This window comes from Megalobrama amblycephala, linkage group LG5 (assembly GCF_018812025.1).
Source record: "Megalobrama amblycephala isolate DHTTF-2021 linkage group LG5, ASM1881202v1, whole genome shotgun sequence".
NCBI classification, from domain to species: domain Eukaryota; kingdom Metazoa; phylum Chordata; class Actinopteri; order Cypriniformes; family Xenocyprididae; genus Megalobrama; species Megalobrama amblycephala.
In genome coordinates, this window is record NC_063048.1 from 1,490,576 (window position 1) to 1,507,373 (window position 16,798).

Consider the following 16,798-nt stretch of genomic DNA (forward strand, 5'->3'; position numbering starts at 1 on the left):
GTATAACAAAAGATCAATTAGAAATTAATCAAGAATTTAAATTTTTTTATAGTAAACTATATTCAACAGAATCAGTAAAAGAAGTCAAACTCTTGGATGACTTCTTTGATAATTTGGATATCCCTTCTATTAATGAAAGAGATAAAAAGCTATTGGAGGAACCTATTTCCCTAGAAGAGGTTAGGATTGCAATACAGAATTTACAATCTTCAAAGGCACCAGGTCCAGATGGGTATACGCCAGAATTTTACAAGATGTTTCTTGCTGACATCGCCCCTCTCCTTCTAGATGTTTTTAATGAATCATTAGAGAGGGGTCTTCTTCCAGCCACGTTTTACCAAGCGTCTATTTCTTTACTGCATAAAAAAGGAAAGGACCCACTTGATCCAGCATCATATAGACCAGTGAGCCTACTAAACGTTGACAACAAAATATTAGCTAAAATAATGGCCATCAGGTTAGAAAATATACTTCCATCAATAATTCATGAAGATCAGACTGGTTTCATCAAAAATAGACAAATGGTTCACAACATTCGCAGATTATTCAATATAATATACTCTTCTCACTCAAGATCTTATTCGGAAATCCTTATTTCATTGGATGCTGAAAAGGCCTTTGACAGGGTCGAGTGGGATTATCTCTTCTCGGCCCTGTCAAGGTTTGGTTTCGGATCTATATTTATTTCGTGGATTAGGCTTCTTTATGCATCCCCAATGTCATCAGTACAGACAAATAAATTACGGTCTGATTACTTTATGTTAGAACGTTCTACTAGACAAGGCTGCCCATTATCTCCAATGCTTTTTGCATTAGCAATCGAACCTCTGGCAATCTCTTTACGAAACTTAACAGTTTACAGTGGGGTCTTTCGAGGGGAAGGGGAACATAAAGTATCATTATATGCAGATGATTTATTATTATATATTTCCAACCCATCTAAATCTATTCCTGCAATAACTTCCACTTTAAAGAAATTTGGACAAATCTCAGGGTATAAACTTAACATGGGGAAAAGTATACTATTTCCAATTAACAATTTAGCTGATCAACAATCTTTTGAAACACTGCCCTTTAAAACTTTAACCCAGTTTAAATACTTAGGAATTAATGTCACTAAGATATTTGTAGATCTATTTAAAGAGAATTTTTCAAAATTACTTGATCAAATAACACAGGATCTACAGAGATGGTCTCATATAGCTATCTCATTAGCAGGGAAAATTAATATTATCAAAATGAACATTCTTCCCAAATTTTTATTTCTATTTCAGTGTATACCAATATATATCAAGAAGAGTTTTTTCCATATTCTTGATAAAATTATTTCGGAATTTATTTGGGATAGGAAGATTCCTAGAATAAGGAAGGTATTTTTACAGAGACCCAAATCAAAAGGAGGAATGGGACTTCCAAACTTTCAGATTTATTACTGGGCGAGTAATATAAGAATGATGGCCTACTGGTTGCAAAAACAACCCCAGTTATGGGTAAACATAGAAAGCGTATGCTGTTATCCTTCCTCACTTTCTGCTCTATTGTTTTCATCTTTAGCCACTTTACACCCTTATCCATTATATAATCCAATAGTTTCACATACACTCAAGATCTGGTCCCAGGTCCGAAAATTTTTTGGCTGGCAGACTGGTTCTCTCCAAAGCCCTATTATAAAAAATCACTCGTTTGCTCCCTCATTTAAAAGTACAACATTTGATGATTGGGTTGGAAAAGGAATTTATAGTTTTACAGACTTATTTATTGATAATGTGTTTCCATCATTTGAGCAGCTACAAAAGAAATATAACATACCTCGATCACATTTTTTTAAATATTTGCAGCTACGAAACTTTGTTAAACAAAATAATCCATTATACCCCAACTCCCCAAATCAATCCATAATGGAAATGATACTTTTGCGTGACCCTCACAAAAAAAGAGGTATTTCAAATATATATGAAGCACTATTTCAGTTGACAAGCACATCAACTCTAGAACACTTAAAATCCTCTTGGGTGAAAGACTTAGATGTTGAAATAACAGAGGAGCAATGGGAGGCGGCGCTTAAACAGATTCATAGCTCATCAGTATGTGCAAGACACGGACTCATACAGTTTAAAGTAATACATCGTTTACACTGGTCTAAGCAAAAACTCAGTAAGATATTCCCAAATGTAGACCCTTCTTGTGATCGTTGTGGGCATGCACCGGCATCACTGGCCCATATGTTTTGGAGTTGCCCAAAATTATCATCCTACTGGAGAAGTATTTCTCTGACATTGTCAAGATTATTACAAAGGTCTATTGACTTAGATCCCCTGGTGGCAGTTTTAGGTATTGTTAAATATGAGATAGTTAAAAACAGGGCCGAACAAAACATAATTTCATTTGTCTGTTTACTAGCACGAAGATTAATATTGTTAAACTGGAAACAGAAAGCTGCCCCCACATATATAAATCTTATGAGGGATGTAATGAAACATTTGGAGCTAGAGAAAATCAGATTCTCCTTAAAAAATAAAGAGGAAAAATTTTCTGACATATGGCAACCTTTTATAAATTACTTCGGTAATATTGGCTCTACGGGAAGTGGTTGAATTGATTCATTGAGATAAATGGTTAATCGAGCTCAAAGGATGGAATTCATACTTGAGGTGGACTAATACCCCCCACTTTAGTTTTATACATTTAGTCTACAGTTGTTTTCTGTGTATTTTGTAATTTTTTTTTTTTTTTTTTTTTTTTTTTTCTCTGTGTGTAATTATTTGTTGGTTATACGTTAGATATGAGTGAATATGTGTTGGTTTATATGTGTTGTATGGTTTGGATATGTTAAAAGAAAAATCCAATAAATAAAGTGTTAAAAAAAAAAAAAAAAAAAAATGCACAGAAATAACTGTAGAAATAACAAGGAAAAGTAATAGTCAAGTCAAACTTATTTGACATTACATACCGTTTCATACAGTAATATCTTCATGCCTTATTATAGGATAATATTGTTCACATTTTGCAATGATGCAAGAAATCAAGCAGTTGAGATTTTCTGTATATGTCACCCTGACTGTGAGTGTACTGTGTGTGTGTGGATAAAGCTGGACAAGAGGGACTTGTTAATAGTTTTCTTCTCAGTTGCTGGGAACTCGAGACACGTCTATTACATGCTGACATTATCCACAGATTTGGATATGTCTAACCTACTGGTATTCTTTTTTGGAGACCTGTGTGTGTACTTATTACTTATGATTTTTATTTACAGCTTTTTTTCATATAGGACCTATTATTTATTTTTAAAACAAACATTACCTAATTTTTACTGGCTGCACAGTTTGGTTGATATGTTTTTAACTTATTTTGGCTTTCTCTAAAGATTCACAGAAAGGAGGGGTTTAGAGAGACCTTGGATGCATGTAAACCTATTGTAGGAGAATCCAAAACAAAATTAGGAACTTTTAAAATAGCATAATAGGGGCACTTTAAGAACATCCTATCCCATTAAGTGCAGCCCATCAGCGGCAGAATTAATCAGGACACCGTCTCAGGTGTTTCCAGATCTTTAATTTATTCAACTTAATTTATTAAGGTTGATTCAACTTATTTACTATGGTTGGGCACAGCTTGACAAAACAACTGACTAAGGAAGAATCTATGTAAAATAGTTATGTCCAACTTACTCAGTTCAATCATGGACAGCGGTTCCACATGATTGAGACAAGTAAAATCCAATAGAATCAACCATGTTACATTAACTAGAATCAATTGTGTTCATTTAAAATAAAATAAATAAAAAGCAATAAATAAAAAAATAAAATGTTTTCATATACATTGATTTTTACAATTAATTCTTCTTGTTTAATTTTGTGATTTACATAACTTTTGTGATGTTCTGTGTTAGAAATCTAGATGTGATACTGGATTCATCCTAAATTGCCTTAACCAAAAACATTGTAAAGCCTAAATTGATCATAAGTCCATTGGTGGCAATGGTTTTACAATCAACATAAGCTTACAATGCTTTTGGGAAATGCAACCCAGAGCACTACCACAGTGATTACTTTCTTATTAAAGTAATTTGGAAGTTTGTTAGCAGGTCCTTAACCCAAGCTGCAACAATTCACCACAATGGTAACCCTAAAACTATTAATTAACAGAAACTTTTAAATACCAACATAATAGAACAGTAAACATTAAAAAGTCTTTCCATTTTCTCATCTTCCTAAAAACTGCTTAAAATAACACTTTATTTCAACATTTACACTCCTAGTTCAGCCCCTTTACAAAGCATGATGGGAAGTGAAAATCCTGTTTGATTGAGTCCTGGTTGGGTTTACTTGATTGAAACATGTTATTTCAATATGAAAACATCAAGTTAAGTCAAAGAGTAATCAAGTCAATTTAACATGAATCAATCACATTTAAACCAGAAACCTGATACAATGGTGTTGAATCAAAATAAATTGTTTAAATAAAGTGAACAGCATCAAAAATCATTTTTTGAGTGAGCAATAACTGGGCAACTATGACGTTTATGAGGCACAGGAATTATCATGAGTCGCAGTTTGGGACATCTTGGATCCTGATCTAATCCACAAATTTACCATTTTCTTGGAAAGAGGGAGGGATTTATTAAATTGTTTCAATTCATTTGTTTATTCAAAAAAGTATTGCTTTGCCATGAGAAACTTTGCATTCTCTCGCAAAATCACCAGAGTTAAATCAACTCTGCTCTGAGTGCATACGGTCCCTAAATAGTTATAAAGCAACACTGAAGCAGAGTTAATATTAATGAGATAATTCAGTGATTAATTAAGTGATTCATGAGCATTAGTGATGAACACCTGCTGTTAACAAGCAGAATAACTAAAGAAAATCATCCTCTACTGAGATCTTGAGAGATATAACGTATTATGTATAATGTATATGATTCTGCTTGTTAATAGCAGGTGTTCATCACTAACACTCAATCATCACTTAATTATCTCATTAACTTTAACTCTGGTTAAGTGTTACTTTAACACTATTTAGAGAGGGACCATATGCACTCCAAGCAGAGTTGACTTAACTCTGGAGATTTTGCTGTGTATTGCATTCCCCAAGAAACTTACAGTAGTGTTCCCTTGCAAAACTATTGCATTCCCCGAGTAACTGCATTCACTCTTAAAGCATTTGCGTTCTCTCACGAAACTTTTGCTTTCAGCTGAAAACTTTGCATTCATTTGCAAAAGCACTAAAATATAGGTAGTTTGTCCTCTCACCTCATATTATTTCCATCACGAAAGTTTAGCGAGCGAACGCAGTGTCCCCAATGGCTATTGGATCAAACCAGTAGTCTTCTTGACACCAGCCATGAGCTCTAACCACTTCACCACGCCACTCCCTATATAACCACCAGATGGCCCCATTGAGCTGTTTTTATTCTGTTTCTTTTGTGTTTGCATGTCTTTTTTCCTTGATTTTTTTCTTCTTTTTTTCTGATTTGTGTATTTGACCTAGTGTCACATTTATAGACAGCTGCTCACCAAGATGTAAACTCATAAGTGACTATGTCACCTTCAACAGCCTTCAGAGTTCATTTAACTAAATGGAGAGCTTAAAATTATCATATTGAATTGGTTTGGCTGGTTTAATTGTGTGTTATTCTAGGACGATATGCCTATATACAAGTTCTCAGCACGTCATATACAGCATTTAATGCATATTTTGGATATCCTATCAATCATAATGTGCTAATTGCCTTGCTGGTTTGGTACAGGACAATCTGATATTGTAATTTATATAAAATGCCATTAAAATGCCATGTTATGTTTTATAATCTCAATCCTTGACATAACCTCTTGGAAGTGCTGCACCTTTACTTTTTCATACAGCCAGATGGAGCATCAGATCATACCTGATCATAAGAGCCTCTTCAGGCAGATCAGACCCCTCTCAGATTTCACTGATTTTAGTGATAAATTAAAGTTTAAACACTGCAGTATTTCTTGCGCTAATGTCCAATTATAACATACTTACAGCATTCATCTCTGTCTGAGACTTTTGGTTGGCCTTCTGTCGCCGCAGGTCAGATTTTATAAGCACTGTGAGGCAGAGAAACAAAGTCAGATCATTGAAAAGTGCAACATTCTCATAGACAGTTCATTTGCATTCACATGTATGGATTTGACAGATGCTTTTATCCAACACAACTTACATTGCTTTGAAGGCCTACACTTTATCAGTTCATGCTTTCCCTGGGAATCGAACCCATGACCTTGGCATTGTGAGTGTCACTGCTCTACTGTTTGAGCTACAAGAATAGTCAACCATTAATATCAATCCAAATGACCATAGTGGTATCATGGTAATATGATTCCAGGTCTGGTACTTTGATAATAACCATATTCATGTATCATAGTTCATGCTACTCCAAGATACTTCAAAGCAGTAGTTCTCAACAGATGGGTTGTTCAGATGAAAACAAAACAGATCAATGCAAATGTAAACCTCACTCCCCTGGCCTCAAGAGGTGCACTAGTGACTGATACTAGAGACTGCAGTCTTTAGCGTCCTTGTTAGCACACCGCTTCCCATACCAGAGACTCTGGTTTAAATCCCGCTTGAAGCGGGTCAAGTAGGGCCGGTTATATTTGGTGCCGTGACCCGGATGGCAGTGAGGTTTGGGGGGTGAGTGTAACAGAGGCCAGCTAGTCAGAGCTGTGTGTGTAAACCTCACTCTCCTGGCCTCAAGAGGCACTTGACTGACGTTAGAGGCTGCGGTCTTCAGCGTCCTTGTTAGTGCATCCGCCTATCATGCCAGAGACACCAGTTCAAGTCCCGCTCTGAGCTGGTCGAGTAGGACCAGTTACACAAATAACAAATGCAATTAACCATGTATTCATCCGTAGTTACAACTGCAAAATAAATAGACTAATAAAAATTTAAAAGGGAGAAAACTTCCCATATCTTTTGTTGTTGATGACAACAGTTGTGTGTCCAATCAAACTCTCTGTTGTTCTGTTGTTGATTTATGATAACACTTGGTCACATAGTAATAACAGTAAATTGTGCATCTGTAATGCAGCTGTTAGTGGTCACATGGTAAGTGTCATGTGATGAGTTTCTACCTGTCATGATGAAGCCGATGAGGAGGAACACACAGAGGAAGATGTTGCCGGCCAGTGTGCTGAAGTGATCGATGATTTTGCCTTGAATGATGGTGAATGCGATTCCAAACATCTGCACACATCAGTAAGATCATGAGCATGTGCATATCTCTCAGGATCCGTAAACGTTATCTCAGTATCTTATGATCCTCATTACTGGAAGTAGATACTCATAAAGTTGGCTGTAGTTTTGGCCAGTTCATGTTCCGTTTGATATTTACACCATTTCAAGGTTAATGAAACAGTATTGATCAATCATATACGTCCCTGAGAGCTATGTCAACATTATTTTTCTGATTGTAGGAGTACACTAGCATATAGATGAGCTCAAATCTACAAACATGAACCAGAACTAGGGCTGTGCAATTAATCGCAATCGGAAAACAATCATGTTTTTTGAGCACATGCAGTTTCTAAATCGCATAAGACTGCAAATTTATTTATTAATTTATATATATTTTAATTCAGAATATTTTGGATTCAGGAGAGAGGATGTGTCAGAGAGCAAGGTATTTTGCAAGACCTGTGAGATTATTGCAACGAAACGGGGCAATACAACAAACCTGTTCCAGCACTCAAAACAGCGCCATAAAAAACTGTATGATCAATGCATGTCGACAAAGTCCATCAAAACTAACAAAAGCACACCTCAAAGCCAGCCTGAACCGACTGAACAAGTATCCGTTGTTCAAGCATTTGTAAGCATCCTACCTTATGAGAAAGGATCAAAACGGCACAAAGAAATTACAGATGTGATCACCTAACATATATGCAAAGACATGGTGCCTGTGTGCATCGTCAGTAAAGAAAGCTTCGAAGACTAATACAAACACTCGACAAAACATACCAAAGGATGCCATCTCTGTTTATCAAGCTGTTAATACCTATGTTATTTAATTGTGAAATGTTTTATGCACTTCTTGTGCAATGAATACATTTAGAATGTAGCATATTAGAAAAAGCAAAAAAAAAAAAAAAAAGCCAAAATCGCAAATAAAATTGCAATATTCATAAAAAAAAAAATCGCAATATGATTATTTTATCCAAATTGCACAGCCTTAACCAGAACATGAATCTGACATGGATTTAGATGTGAATTCCATAAACACATTTTGGAAATGTTACCTTGTGAAAATAACCTGAACAGAAGAAAATGCAACTTTTTAACAATTTAAGTCACTGTTTGGGAGCAAAGCGAACGATCTACAGGTCTGAAAACACTATAGAAGAGTGGTCACATGACCTGTGCTGAGCAGTTGAGCAGTCCTGACGAGGTTCCCTCTGACTCTGGGTACGTCAGCTCCACTGCAAACTCAAAACCCAGCGGCAGATAACCCGTCATGAAGAACCTGCGGTGAGAGAACAGAAGTGGATTGCATTAAGTTAATAGATGCTGTAACGACCCTTCTGGACTGTTTTTGTTATATATGACATCAGGCTTTTATGCTATTCAACTTACAAAAAATGTTGCGTCAGTTTAGCTTTTTTCGTAAGTTGAATATGGGAAGGCGTAGGATGTAGAACTGCGAGAGGCGCTACACTTTCTTCGTAAGTTGAATACGAAGCTAGATATTTTACTTCATAACTTGTTAAATATGGATATTTTTTTGCACAAATGCATTGCTTCTCTTCAGAAGGCCTTTATTAACCCCCCGGAGCCGTGTGGAGTACGTTTATGATGGATGGAGACTCTTTCTTCAGCTCATACTCGTTGGTCCCATTCACTGCCATTATAAAGCTCAGATGCATCAGGATATTTATTAATATAACTCTGATTGTGTTCATCAGAAAGAAGAAAGTCATATACACCTAGGATGGCTTGAGAGTGAACTAATCCTTTAACATCAAAGTGTTGATGATTTAGAGGCCTTGTGTTTCAAACATGATAGCTTTATAGGTTTAAAAGTGTGAAATGGACATTTGTTGTAACATTGTTTTGAATAGCTGCACATTGGCACATGTGCACTTTGGTCAGAGTGGTCGTATCCAGTGACAAAACTGAGAAAAGTTTAACTTTTCTCGAAACAGACACAAACTCTTTCCACTCCAGAATGTTAATATTTGGTAAAGCGTTATTTTAACGTGACAGTTACACATGTTAAATGTACTTACTGTAGTAATAACAACAGTAAATTATGCATAATTACAAGAAACTAACCCTAAACCAAATCCTAAACATGACTCTACAGTAAGTACATGTACAATGTAACAAGGATAAAGTGTAACTGAAACACCACCAGCACCAACAACACTCCCACTTACTCCCTGTATGTGTAAATGAGGCTTTAAAATGTCTCTATAACATTTGCCAACCACAAAGTCTCAGAATACATTTACTTTTTTTATATAATTTCAATTATTAACACACCTTTTTTGTCAGTTGTTTTGCTTGAAAAGTGCACTTGTGCTAATTAACCTGTCACTCACATGAGATCCACCAATAGCAAACCACAACCATCCAATCAATTCACCGTGGACAAAATCAAGGCCTACATTTGCCCTACATTTGTTCTTGTTTGCAAAGCAGTTTCAGTCTGATATACGTCACAATAGGGAAGAGAAGACGACAGCAACTGCCGTTTCATGCCGACTTTAAGTGTGCCTTAAACGTCTCGACACAATTGTGCCCAATGCATGTTGCAGCTCTTACCCCAGCGCTCCTGATGTGAGGAACACGACCCACAGATGACCCAGGTTCAGGGTGAAGGTGTAGATCACCATCCCCACAAACGACAGCAGATAAACTGAGAGAGTCGTCTGCCTGGTAAGACAAAGAGGAAGATAACCAGTTTGGCTATTGCAGTCATTTCTGTGAGGACAAATTTTCATCTACACACACAAGTGAATTTCGTCCTTCCAGCATGACAAAAAAAAAGCATCATATATTGCATGTGATAGTATAAATAGTGATAACAGTGTTTTAGAGAATTCACAAAACATGTTCATTGGCATGGTTTGATCTTTAATCTCGGCAGTGATTCGTCATACATTATTACAAAGAAAAAAAAAAACAATTTATTTACAGTTTGTGTGAGTTGATATATCATGGTTGTGACACTATCACACCTATGGTTAAATCTGAAATAAGCAATATCAAAGTCAAGATGAAGACTGGCTTTGATATTTCCTGATTTTACAAATGTTTCATATCTAACAGTGTTGACAAGGAGTAGAATCACAGCCGAAAAACCTCAAAGATGAGGTACAGTTTTCAAAATTAGCCTTTTTTTCATGTCAGGATAGCAATAATGTTACTTAAAATACATGTATATATCTTTCTTTAATAAATATTTTCATTTAAATTGAGTAATGTTTTGAGCAAATATTTAGTAATGGGAATAGCTGGTTTCCAGTGGAGTGAGTGATGATGTAATGCCATAATTGTATTCAAATATGGAGAAAATCAAACAAAATGGTACATTTGTTTTGAAAACCATTCTAGCTTTAGTCTCTGATAAATATCAAAGTGGAAAAGTTAAGAATAAAACTTCACAATTAAGTTCCATTTGTTAACATTATTTAACTGCATTACTTAAAATGAATAAATGAAAAATACTTCTAAACCATTCATTTTAATCAAAAACAAAAGTTGTATCTGTTAATATCATTTAATGGAGGTGAGCTAACATGAACTTACAATAAATAGTTGTATTTTAAGCAACATTATCAAAAATTAATAAATACTGTATATTTCTGTTAGTTAATGCATTAACGTCTTGGTTACTATTGTAACTTCTGTTCTCTAATGTAGGGAACGAGTTGTTGTGTCGATGTAGTGACACTAGAGGTCGCCCTTGGGAGCCCCAAACACATCTGATACTTCAGAAAGGGCCAATGAAAATCGCCCTTTCTCCTGGGCATAAGTGTATAAAAGGATGTGGTTTGCTCAGTAGTCCTTTGTACCACGAGGGGTGGTCAGGGCCGTACTTACAATGGGTATAGGTCACTTTCAGCCATTTCTGCACTTTGTTTATTTCGGGGTTTTTTTGGCGGATAAGACACAATCTTACAGCTGTGCAGACCAGGAGTGTGCGCTGGGAAAAGTGTTCTTTTTTCTATGCAGAAAGCAGGGGTTAACATATGGAGAACACATCACATGGACTTACCTAGCGGGAAATGCCACATACGGAAAGAAGTCTCTGTGGTGGGTTCTGCCTGAGAAGAGATAAACTCTACACCCACAGTGACTGGTGTCAGAGCGAGACTCTGCCCAGGTGAAGACACAGGGTTTAGCGCCTAGTAAACCGAACAGTGGAAAATCATCATATGGGATTACCATTAGGGAATCAGCACATATGGAGCACTTAGCCCAAGTACAAGGGCTCACCTGAAAAGGGGCATACCGCGTGTAATGGGCCAGGTAGTGAAATTCCTCCACCAAAATGAGCTACAAATGAGTACTGGAGAATAGGAGGGTGTCCAGGGTTCGCCATACACGGGGAACTCATATGGACAAAAAAAGCGCAAATTATTACCTCAGAGAGGGAGAAGGCATTGAGTGCAAGAGATACACCTAAACAATAAATTTGGAGATTATAAAAACTCACAAAAATATTGGGTATAGCCCAGCCCGCCGCTCTACAGATGTCTGTCAGGGAGGTGCCGTCCACTGCATCATGATGTGCTGCTATACCGGCCACATACACCTTGAAGGTGGAGGGGGATAACTGCCTTGTCAAACTTTCCTGCAGGAAAGAAAGTACAGAGCCGATAGCGTCTCTCCAAAGCATACAGCTGCCTCGTAGAGGGGGTTCTGGCTTGAGTGATGGTGTCTATCACTGCTGGCGATAAGACTATTTGGGACTTCCGGATACTGTCCAGATGTGGAGGTTCCAGAGATCTGGGAATGGGTGCCAGATTGTGCCCTGCCCCTAAGCAAGGAGGTCCTTCCTCAGGAGAATTCACCAAGGAGGGGCTGTTGCAAGGAGTGTGAGCTCAGAGAATTAAGTCTGTCTGGGTCAGTAGGGCACAAGCAGCAAGACTTGCTGTCCGTCCTCCCTGATCTTGCACAGTGTCTGTGCAATCAGGCGCACTGGAGGGAATGCATATTTGAGCAGTGCCCGGGGCTAGCCGAGTGCTGGAGTGGAGAATCCTTGCAGAGTGGAGCTTCGGTCAGGGAATACCATAGAGGGCAGTGGGAGGATGCCTGGCAAGCAAACAGATCTATCTGTGCTTCATCTAATCGACTCCAGATCAGCTGGACCACCTGGGGATGGAGTCTGAAGCCAGTGCTGAAGTGGTCTCAACACGAGCGATGTAACCACAGCCGAGGAGGCCATATGCTCCCTAATCTGTCTCTGTCACGCTCAACATGGGGAATGTTGGAGTACCACCTGGCTGCCCAGGTGTGAGGTAGTGAGGGCAGAAGAACCCACAAAGCTTTTACTGTTCTGGGAGTAAAACGTGCCTTCCATGGCTTTGTGAACACCTCTTGCACCTTTGGGAAGTTAGGAACTGGGGTGGACAGCGGCTATGAGCAGCGTTCTGAGCCCTGAAGCCAATCATCTAACCGCGAACAGTCAGGGCAGGGTGGAGGTATCACAGCAGAGCAGTCATCTCAGCCTTAGACTAAGTCTGCACAATCACACCTGATAGTGAAGACCTAGGGGGTTCTGCAATGTCCAAAGGCAAAATTTCACCCAACGATGCTACGACTGACAGCTCATCCTCAACCTGAGTTGCACTGAATGAGAAATTAAATTCACTGGAGGGTGAACCACTTTTCTCATTGGCAAACTCAACCTGCAGAAAGGAACATGCCGGGGAATGGGAAGCCCATGGGGATTTACCAAGCGGGAACATTTCCATTAGAATCCCCAAGTCGCCCTGAGCGCTTGCTGCCGCAGCCTTGTGCATACCTGCATTCCCCTTAAAAAAGCAAGATTGCATCACAGTGATTGCATGTACCATCCATGAAAACTGCTTCAGCATGTGTCTGGCCCAAATAACTGATGCAGTGATAATGGGCGTCTGAGGGAGACAGGTGTTGACCGCATCCAGAAATACACTGATGAAATGGTATCTTTAAAAATACATTTTTCATCAGTGTTGCTCTTTTTTAAAATTAATTTTTCTTTTATGGAGAAATTGTCTTGTTAGAGAATATTCTCTTATGAAAATGTCTTTTTTAGCTGTTCGTTGAAGCACCCCAGGGAACTCTCTTGCACTTAATGGTGCATGTGGGAGAAATAACTGCTGAAATGTGCCATACAGGAATCCAACTAAGCTTCTAGGCAGAGGTTAAACGGAGAAGAGAATCACGGACACGTCTTCACAGCTCCAAAGAACGATGTAAATGAGTGGAGTAAGCCACCTCCTTTTATACCTGCATGCCCGAGGGATGGCACACAAATTCACTGGCCTTCCTGGAGTATTAGAGGTGTTGGGGGCGACCCCTAGTATTGCTACATCGACACAACGTTGAGTGAGTGACACATAGGGAATGACTAATGTTGACATATCTGACCTTATTGTAAAGCAAGGGTGTTAAACTCATTTCCTGCAGCCCTGCAGGGTTCAGCTTCAACCATAATCCAGCTAATCAGGCTTATTTGAAAACTTCAGGTATGTGTGTTGGAGAATGGTTGGAACTAAGCTCTCCATGACTATGGCTCTCCAGGAACTGAGTTTGCCACCCCTGTTGTAAAGTTATGGAAAATGTTTTTTCTCATGCCAGAAGACCAGCACAAATCCACACATATTTCTAGGAAAAGCATGTATTAAATAATAATAACCTGACTCAATAGAAAAACAAGATTCCTGTGCATGTAAGTAGGTCTTTTATAGCTTCAGCTCCCTCTGAATAAACAATGTATTATGAAGAAGCACCATTCTGTACAACCATGCGTGAGAAAACAGCCCGCTTCACCGCTGCTGTTAGGATCTGCCTGGGGCAATTCTGACTCAAACAGACGACTCTGAGCCGATTACAAGTGCCAGGATGATGTGTGCTCATTGAATGGGCAGTTTTTAAACCAGCGCTTCACAACAGATAAGAGAGATAACTAAAGCGAAGAGCCTCCATAACAGACACAGAAAGAATGCATTCACAGACAAAATATATGAGCAACATCCTATTTTATCAAGAGGATGATAACTCTGAAAACAGAGAGCAGAACACATAGGCTAATCAATATTCTACACTGTAAAAAGTGGTAACCTGAAATTGTTCTCTTAAAGAGCTATTTCTACCTGATTTAACCCATACAGTTACTTTTGTTGGCATAAATTAATGTGTACTCAGCTAAAAAAAAATGTGCTCTAAGAATGTATTGCCAGCGTTCCCATTAAGTTATGGAAACACTATTTCTGAATGTTCTCTAAATAAATTTGAGAGAAACTTCCTATAATGTTAGCCAAAGTTCTGAGAAAGTTCCCTGTTAGCTGGGTATATGTTGGTTTAGTGATGTTAAATAATATATTTTTACTTAAATATAAACAGTTAATTTAGATATTAATATCTTAGGTTACCAAATTTTTCAGTTTATAGACAGGAAAGTTTCTACATGAGGTCAATGTCGCTTCTACCTCAAAGCTCATGTCTTAAAGGATATTCAAATTGCTCTCACTTGTTCAGTTTTAGTGCCGTATAATCTTGCCGTGTAAAACACTTATTGTTTACATGCCTTTTGCTTGCATTGGGAGCTTACATGTTCTCAAAATCAGCAGTTCAAAAACACACAATCCTCGCCTCTCTTCACTCCATTTTGGCAAGCAACATGACAAATCCTGCACTGCCTTTTATAGTACACTGACTGGTGTAATATATGTTGCATTGAAAAAAACCTTCATAAATCTTCTACTGAGCATTGTGGCTAGGGGAAAATTTTGAATAAATTGCTCTTGAATAAATTAAATATTTATGGGTATGTGTAAATAGCTGTCATTAAGAATTAATAGAGGTTTTAGCTCTTGTTAATGTTGTTTAGTTTTGTTTGTGTCACTGTGAGGGAGATTAGTGGTCTTGGGCTTTTCTCATTTCAAGGTACATTCTCCTCCCAAGTGCCAATGTATTTTGAAGTTCTTTATGCTTTGAGGACAATTGGGGAAAACATAGTTCACACAATGATTGACTGAAAGATTGGCCTGTTTTATGACGTGGAATGATACGAACCAGAATTAATTCAGCTATCTATTCAAATTTCAAGTAAATTCAGTGTAAGCTTACAGTGACGAGGTTGAAATAATGTTAACAATGAATCACTATGGTACCCTCAAAGCTGTAAGCACATATTTAGGATTGAGAGTAATTTTTTTAATCACAGAGTCACCGAATGTAAGGACCAGAGAGAGTTATAAACCCATTGGCACATTTTTGAATCAAGGTCAGCATGAGTAATAAACACTGTAACCGCTGATCTGTCCTGGTAAATCCTCTCACTCATGATGTGATTAGAAAAAAACAGAGGGTCTGTTATAGAGCAAAGCGCATTACAGGCATTCGGCTGCTCGACATGAGTCAAAGTTAAGAGTTTTAACAATTTAGGAAAAGCCTAGGGGAAAAATTCAGCCTATCAAAGATCTACACTGTAAAAAAAATATTTTTTATGTTGTATGAATGGCAGAATTGAGATACAGAAAATGAGTGACACCATGCCCCCTCTTTATAACGGCTGGCAACTGTTGTGTATGGGTGAGAAGCATGCAAGGTCAGTCCCTATCATTTCACCATCCGCAAGCTCCGATCCCACTTGGCCCTTTTCTCGAGGGATGAGGGCCGAGCTCCTGCACCTTGCTGCTTGGGTCCATCTGCTGCTGAGGCAGTGCAGTGACTTTGGTCATGGGGTTCACAAGTTGAGTTAACAGAGGCAGAGTTTGAGATGTGCTCTCCGCCTTTCTGGATCTTGAAGCTCACTTTGCAAATTCTTCAGACCAGAACGAGGAACTCATGCTTTCTGCATCTGACTTTTAGGGGTTGTTATCCGTGCAGTAGCCAAGTTAAAAATAGTTTTGGCCGAATGAGACGCAAGCGGTGTTGTGCTCAAACTTGATAACTGCTTCCTCAATTCTGCACGAGTGCAAGGCATATGCAGAAGCAGGTCAGGCTGGTGCATCCCTGCACACCATGGTGGTTCTGCAGGCATACCAGACGAACCTGCTAAAGCAGTTGGATCACGGTGAAGGATAAGGGCCTGAGGCAGTTCAAAAACTCGGCAAGCAAATGACCTGATGCCCAGTTTCCTCCTCCGGCGACGTAGTAAATACTGTTGTCGACGGGTATCAGGAGGCGAAACATCAGTCGGCAGCTTTCAAGGAGCTAATATCTCACTGTGTCCAGAAGCAGGTGGCTTCCACCAGCCGTGCTCGTCCAGGGCCCAGCTCCAGGAGAGAGAGCAGAGAGAAAGTGTGGCTTCTCGAGCTCCCCCTCACAAAGAAAGCTGCCTAAGGGAATATCAGATCTGATCTCCGTGAAGGCAGCCAAGAAAAAATCCTAACGCCTTCAGGCCCCAGTCCCTGAGAGTGTCCCCTCTGTGCACACCATGACATTGTGTGCCTGATTTTCTTCCAATTTGAGGATTGGTTTGTGACAATCAATCTAAAGGATGCTTACTTTCGCATTGAAATTCTGCAAGAACACAAGAAGTTTCTCAGGTTTGCTTTTGGGGGCGAAGCATACCAATATCAAGTTCTTCCTTTCGGCCTAGCCTTGTCCCCACATACAT

General features: G+C 38.6%; 1 protein-coding gene across 2 annotated transcripts in view; it reads right to left on the reverse strand.

Moving 5' to 3' along the window:
- The window catches only part of flvcr2a (FLVCR heme transporter 2a), a 34,412-nt gene that overhangs the window by 4,075 nt on the left and 13,539 nt on the right, over positions 1 to 16,798 (reverse strand). For both annotated transcript variants that reach the window (XM_048190348.1, XM_048190349.1), the window contains 4 exons: positions 9,787 to 9,897; positions 8,380 to 8,485; positions 7,098 to 7,209; positions 6,007 to 6,071 (listed from right to left, as the gene is read on the reverse strand). In XM_048190348.1, the coding sequence (XP_048046305.1) occupies positions 6,007 to 6,071; positions 7,098 to 7,209; positions 8,380 to 8,485; positions 9,787 to 9,897 (394 nt within the window). The remainder of the gene's footprint in view (positions 1 to 6,006; positions 6,072 to 7,097; positions 7,210 to 8,379; positions 8,486 to 9,786; positions 9,898 to 16,798) is intronic.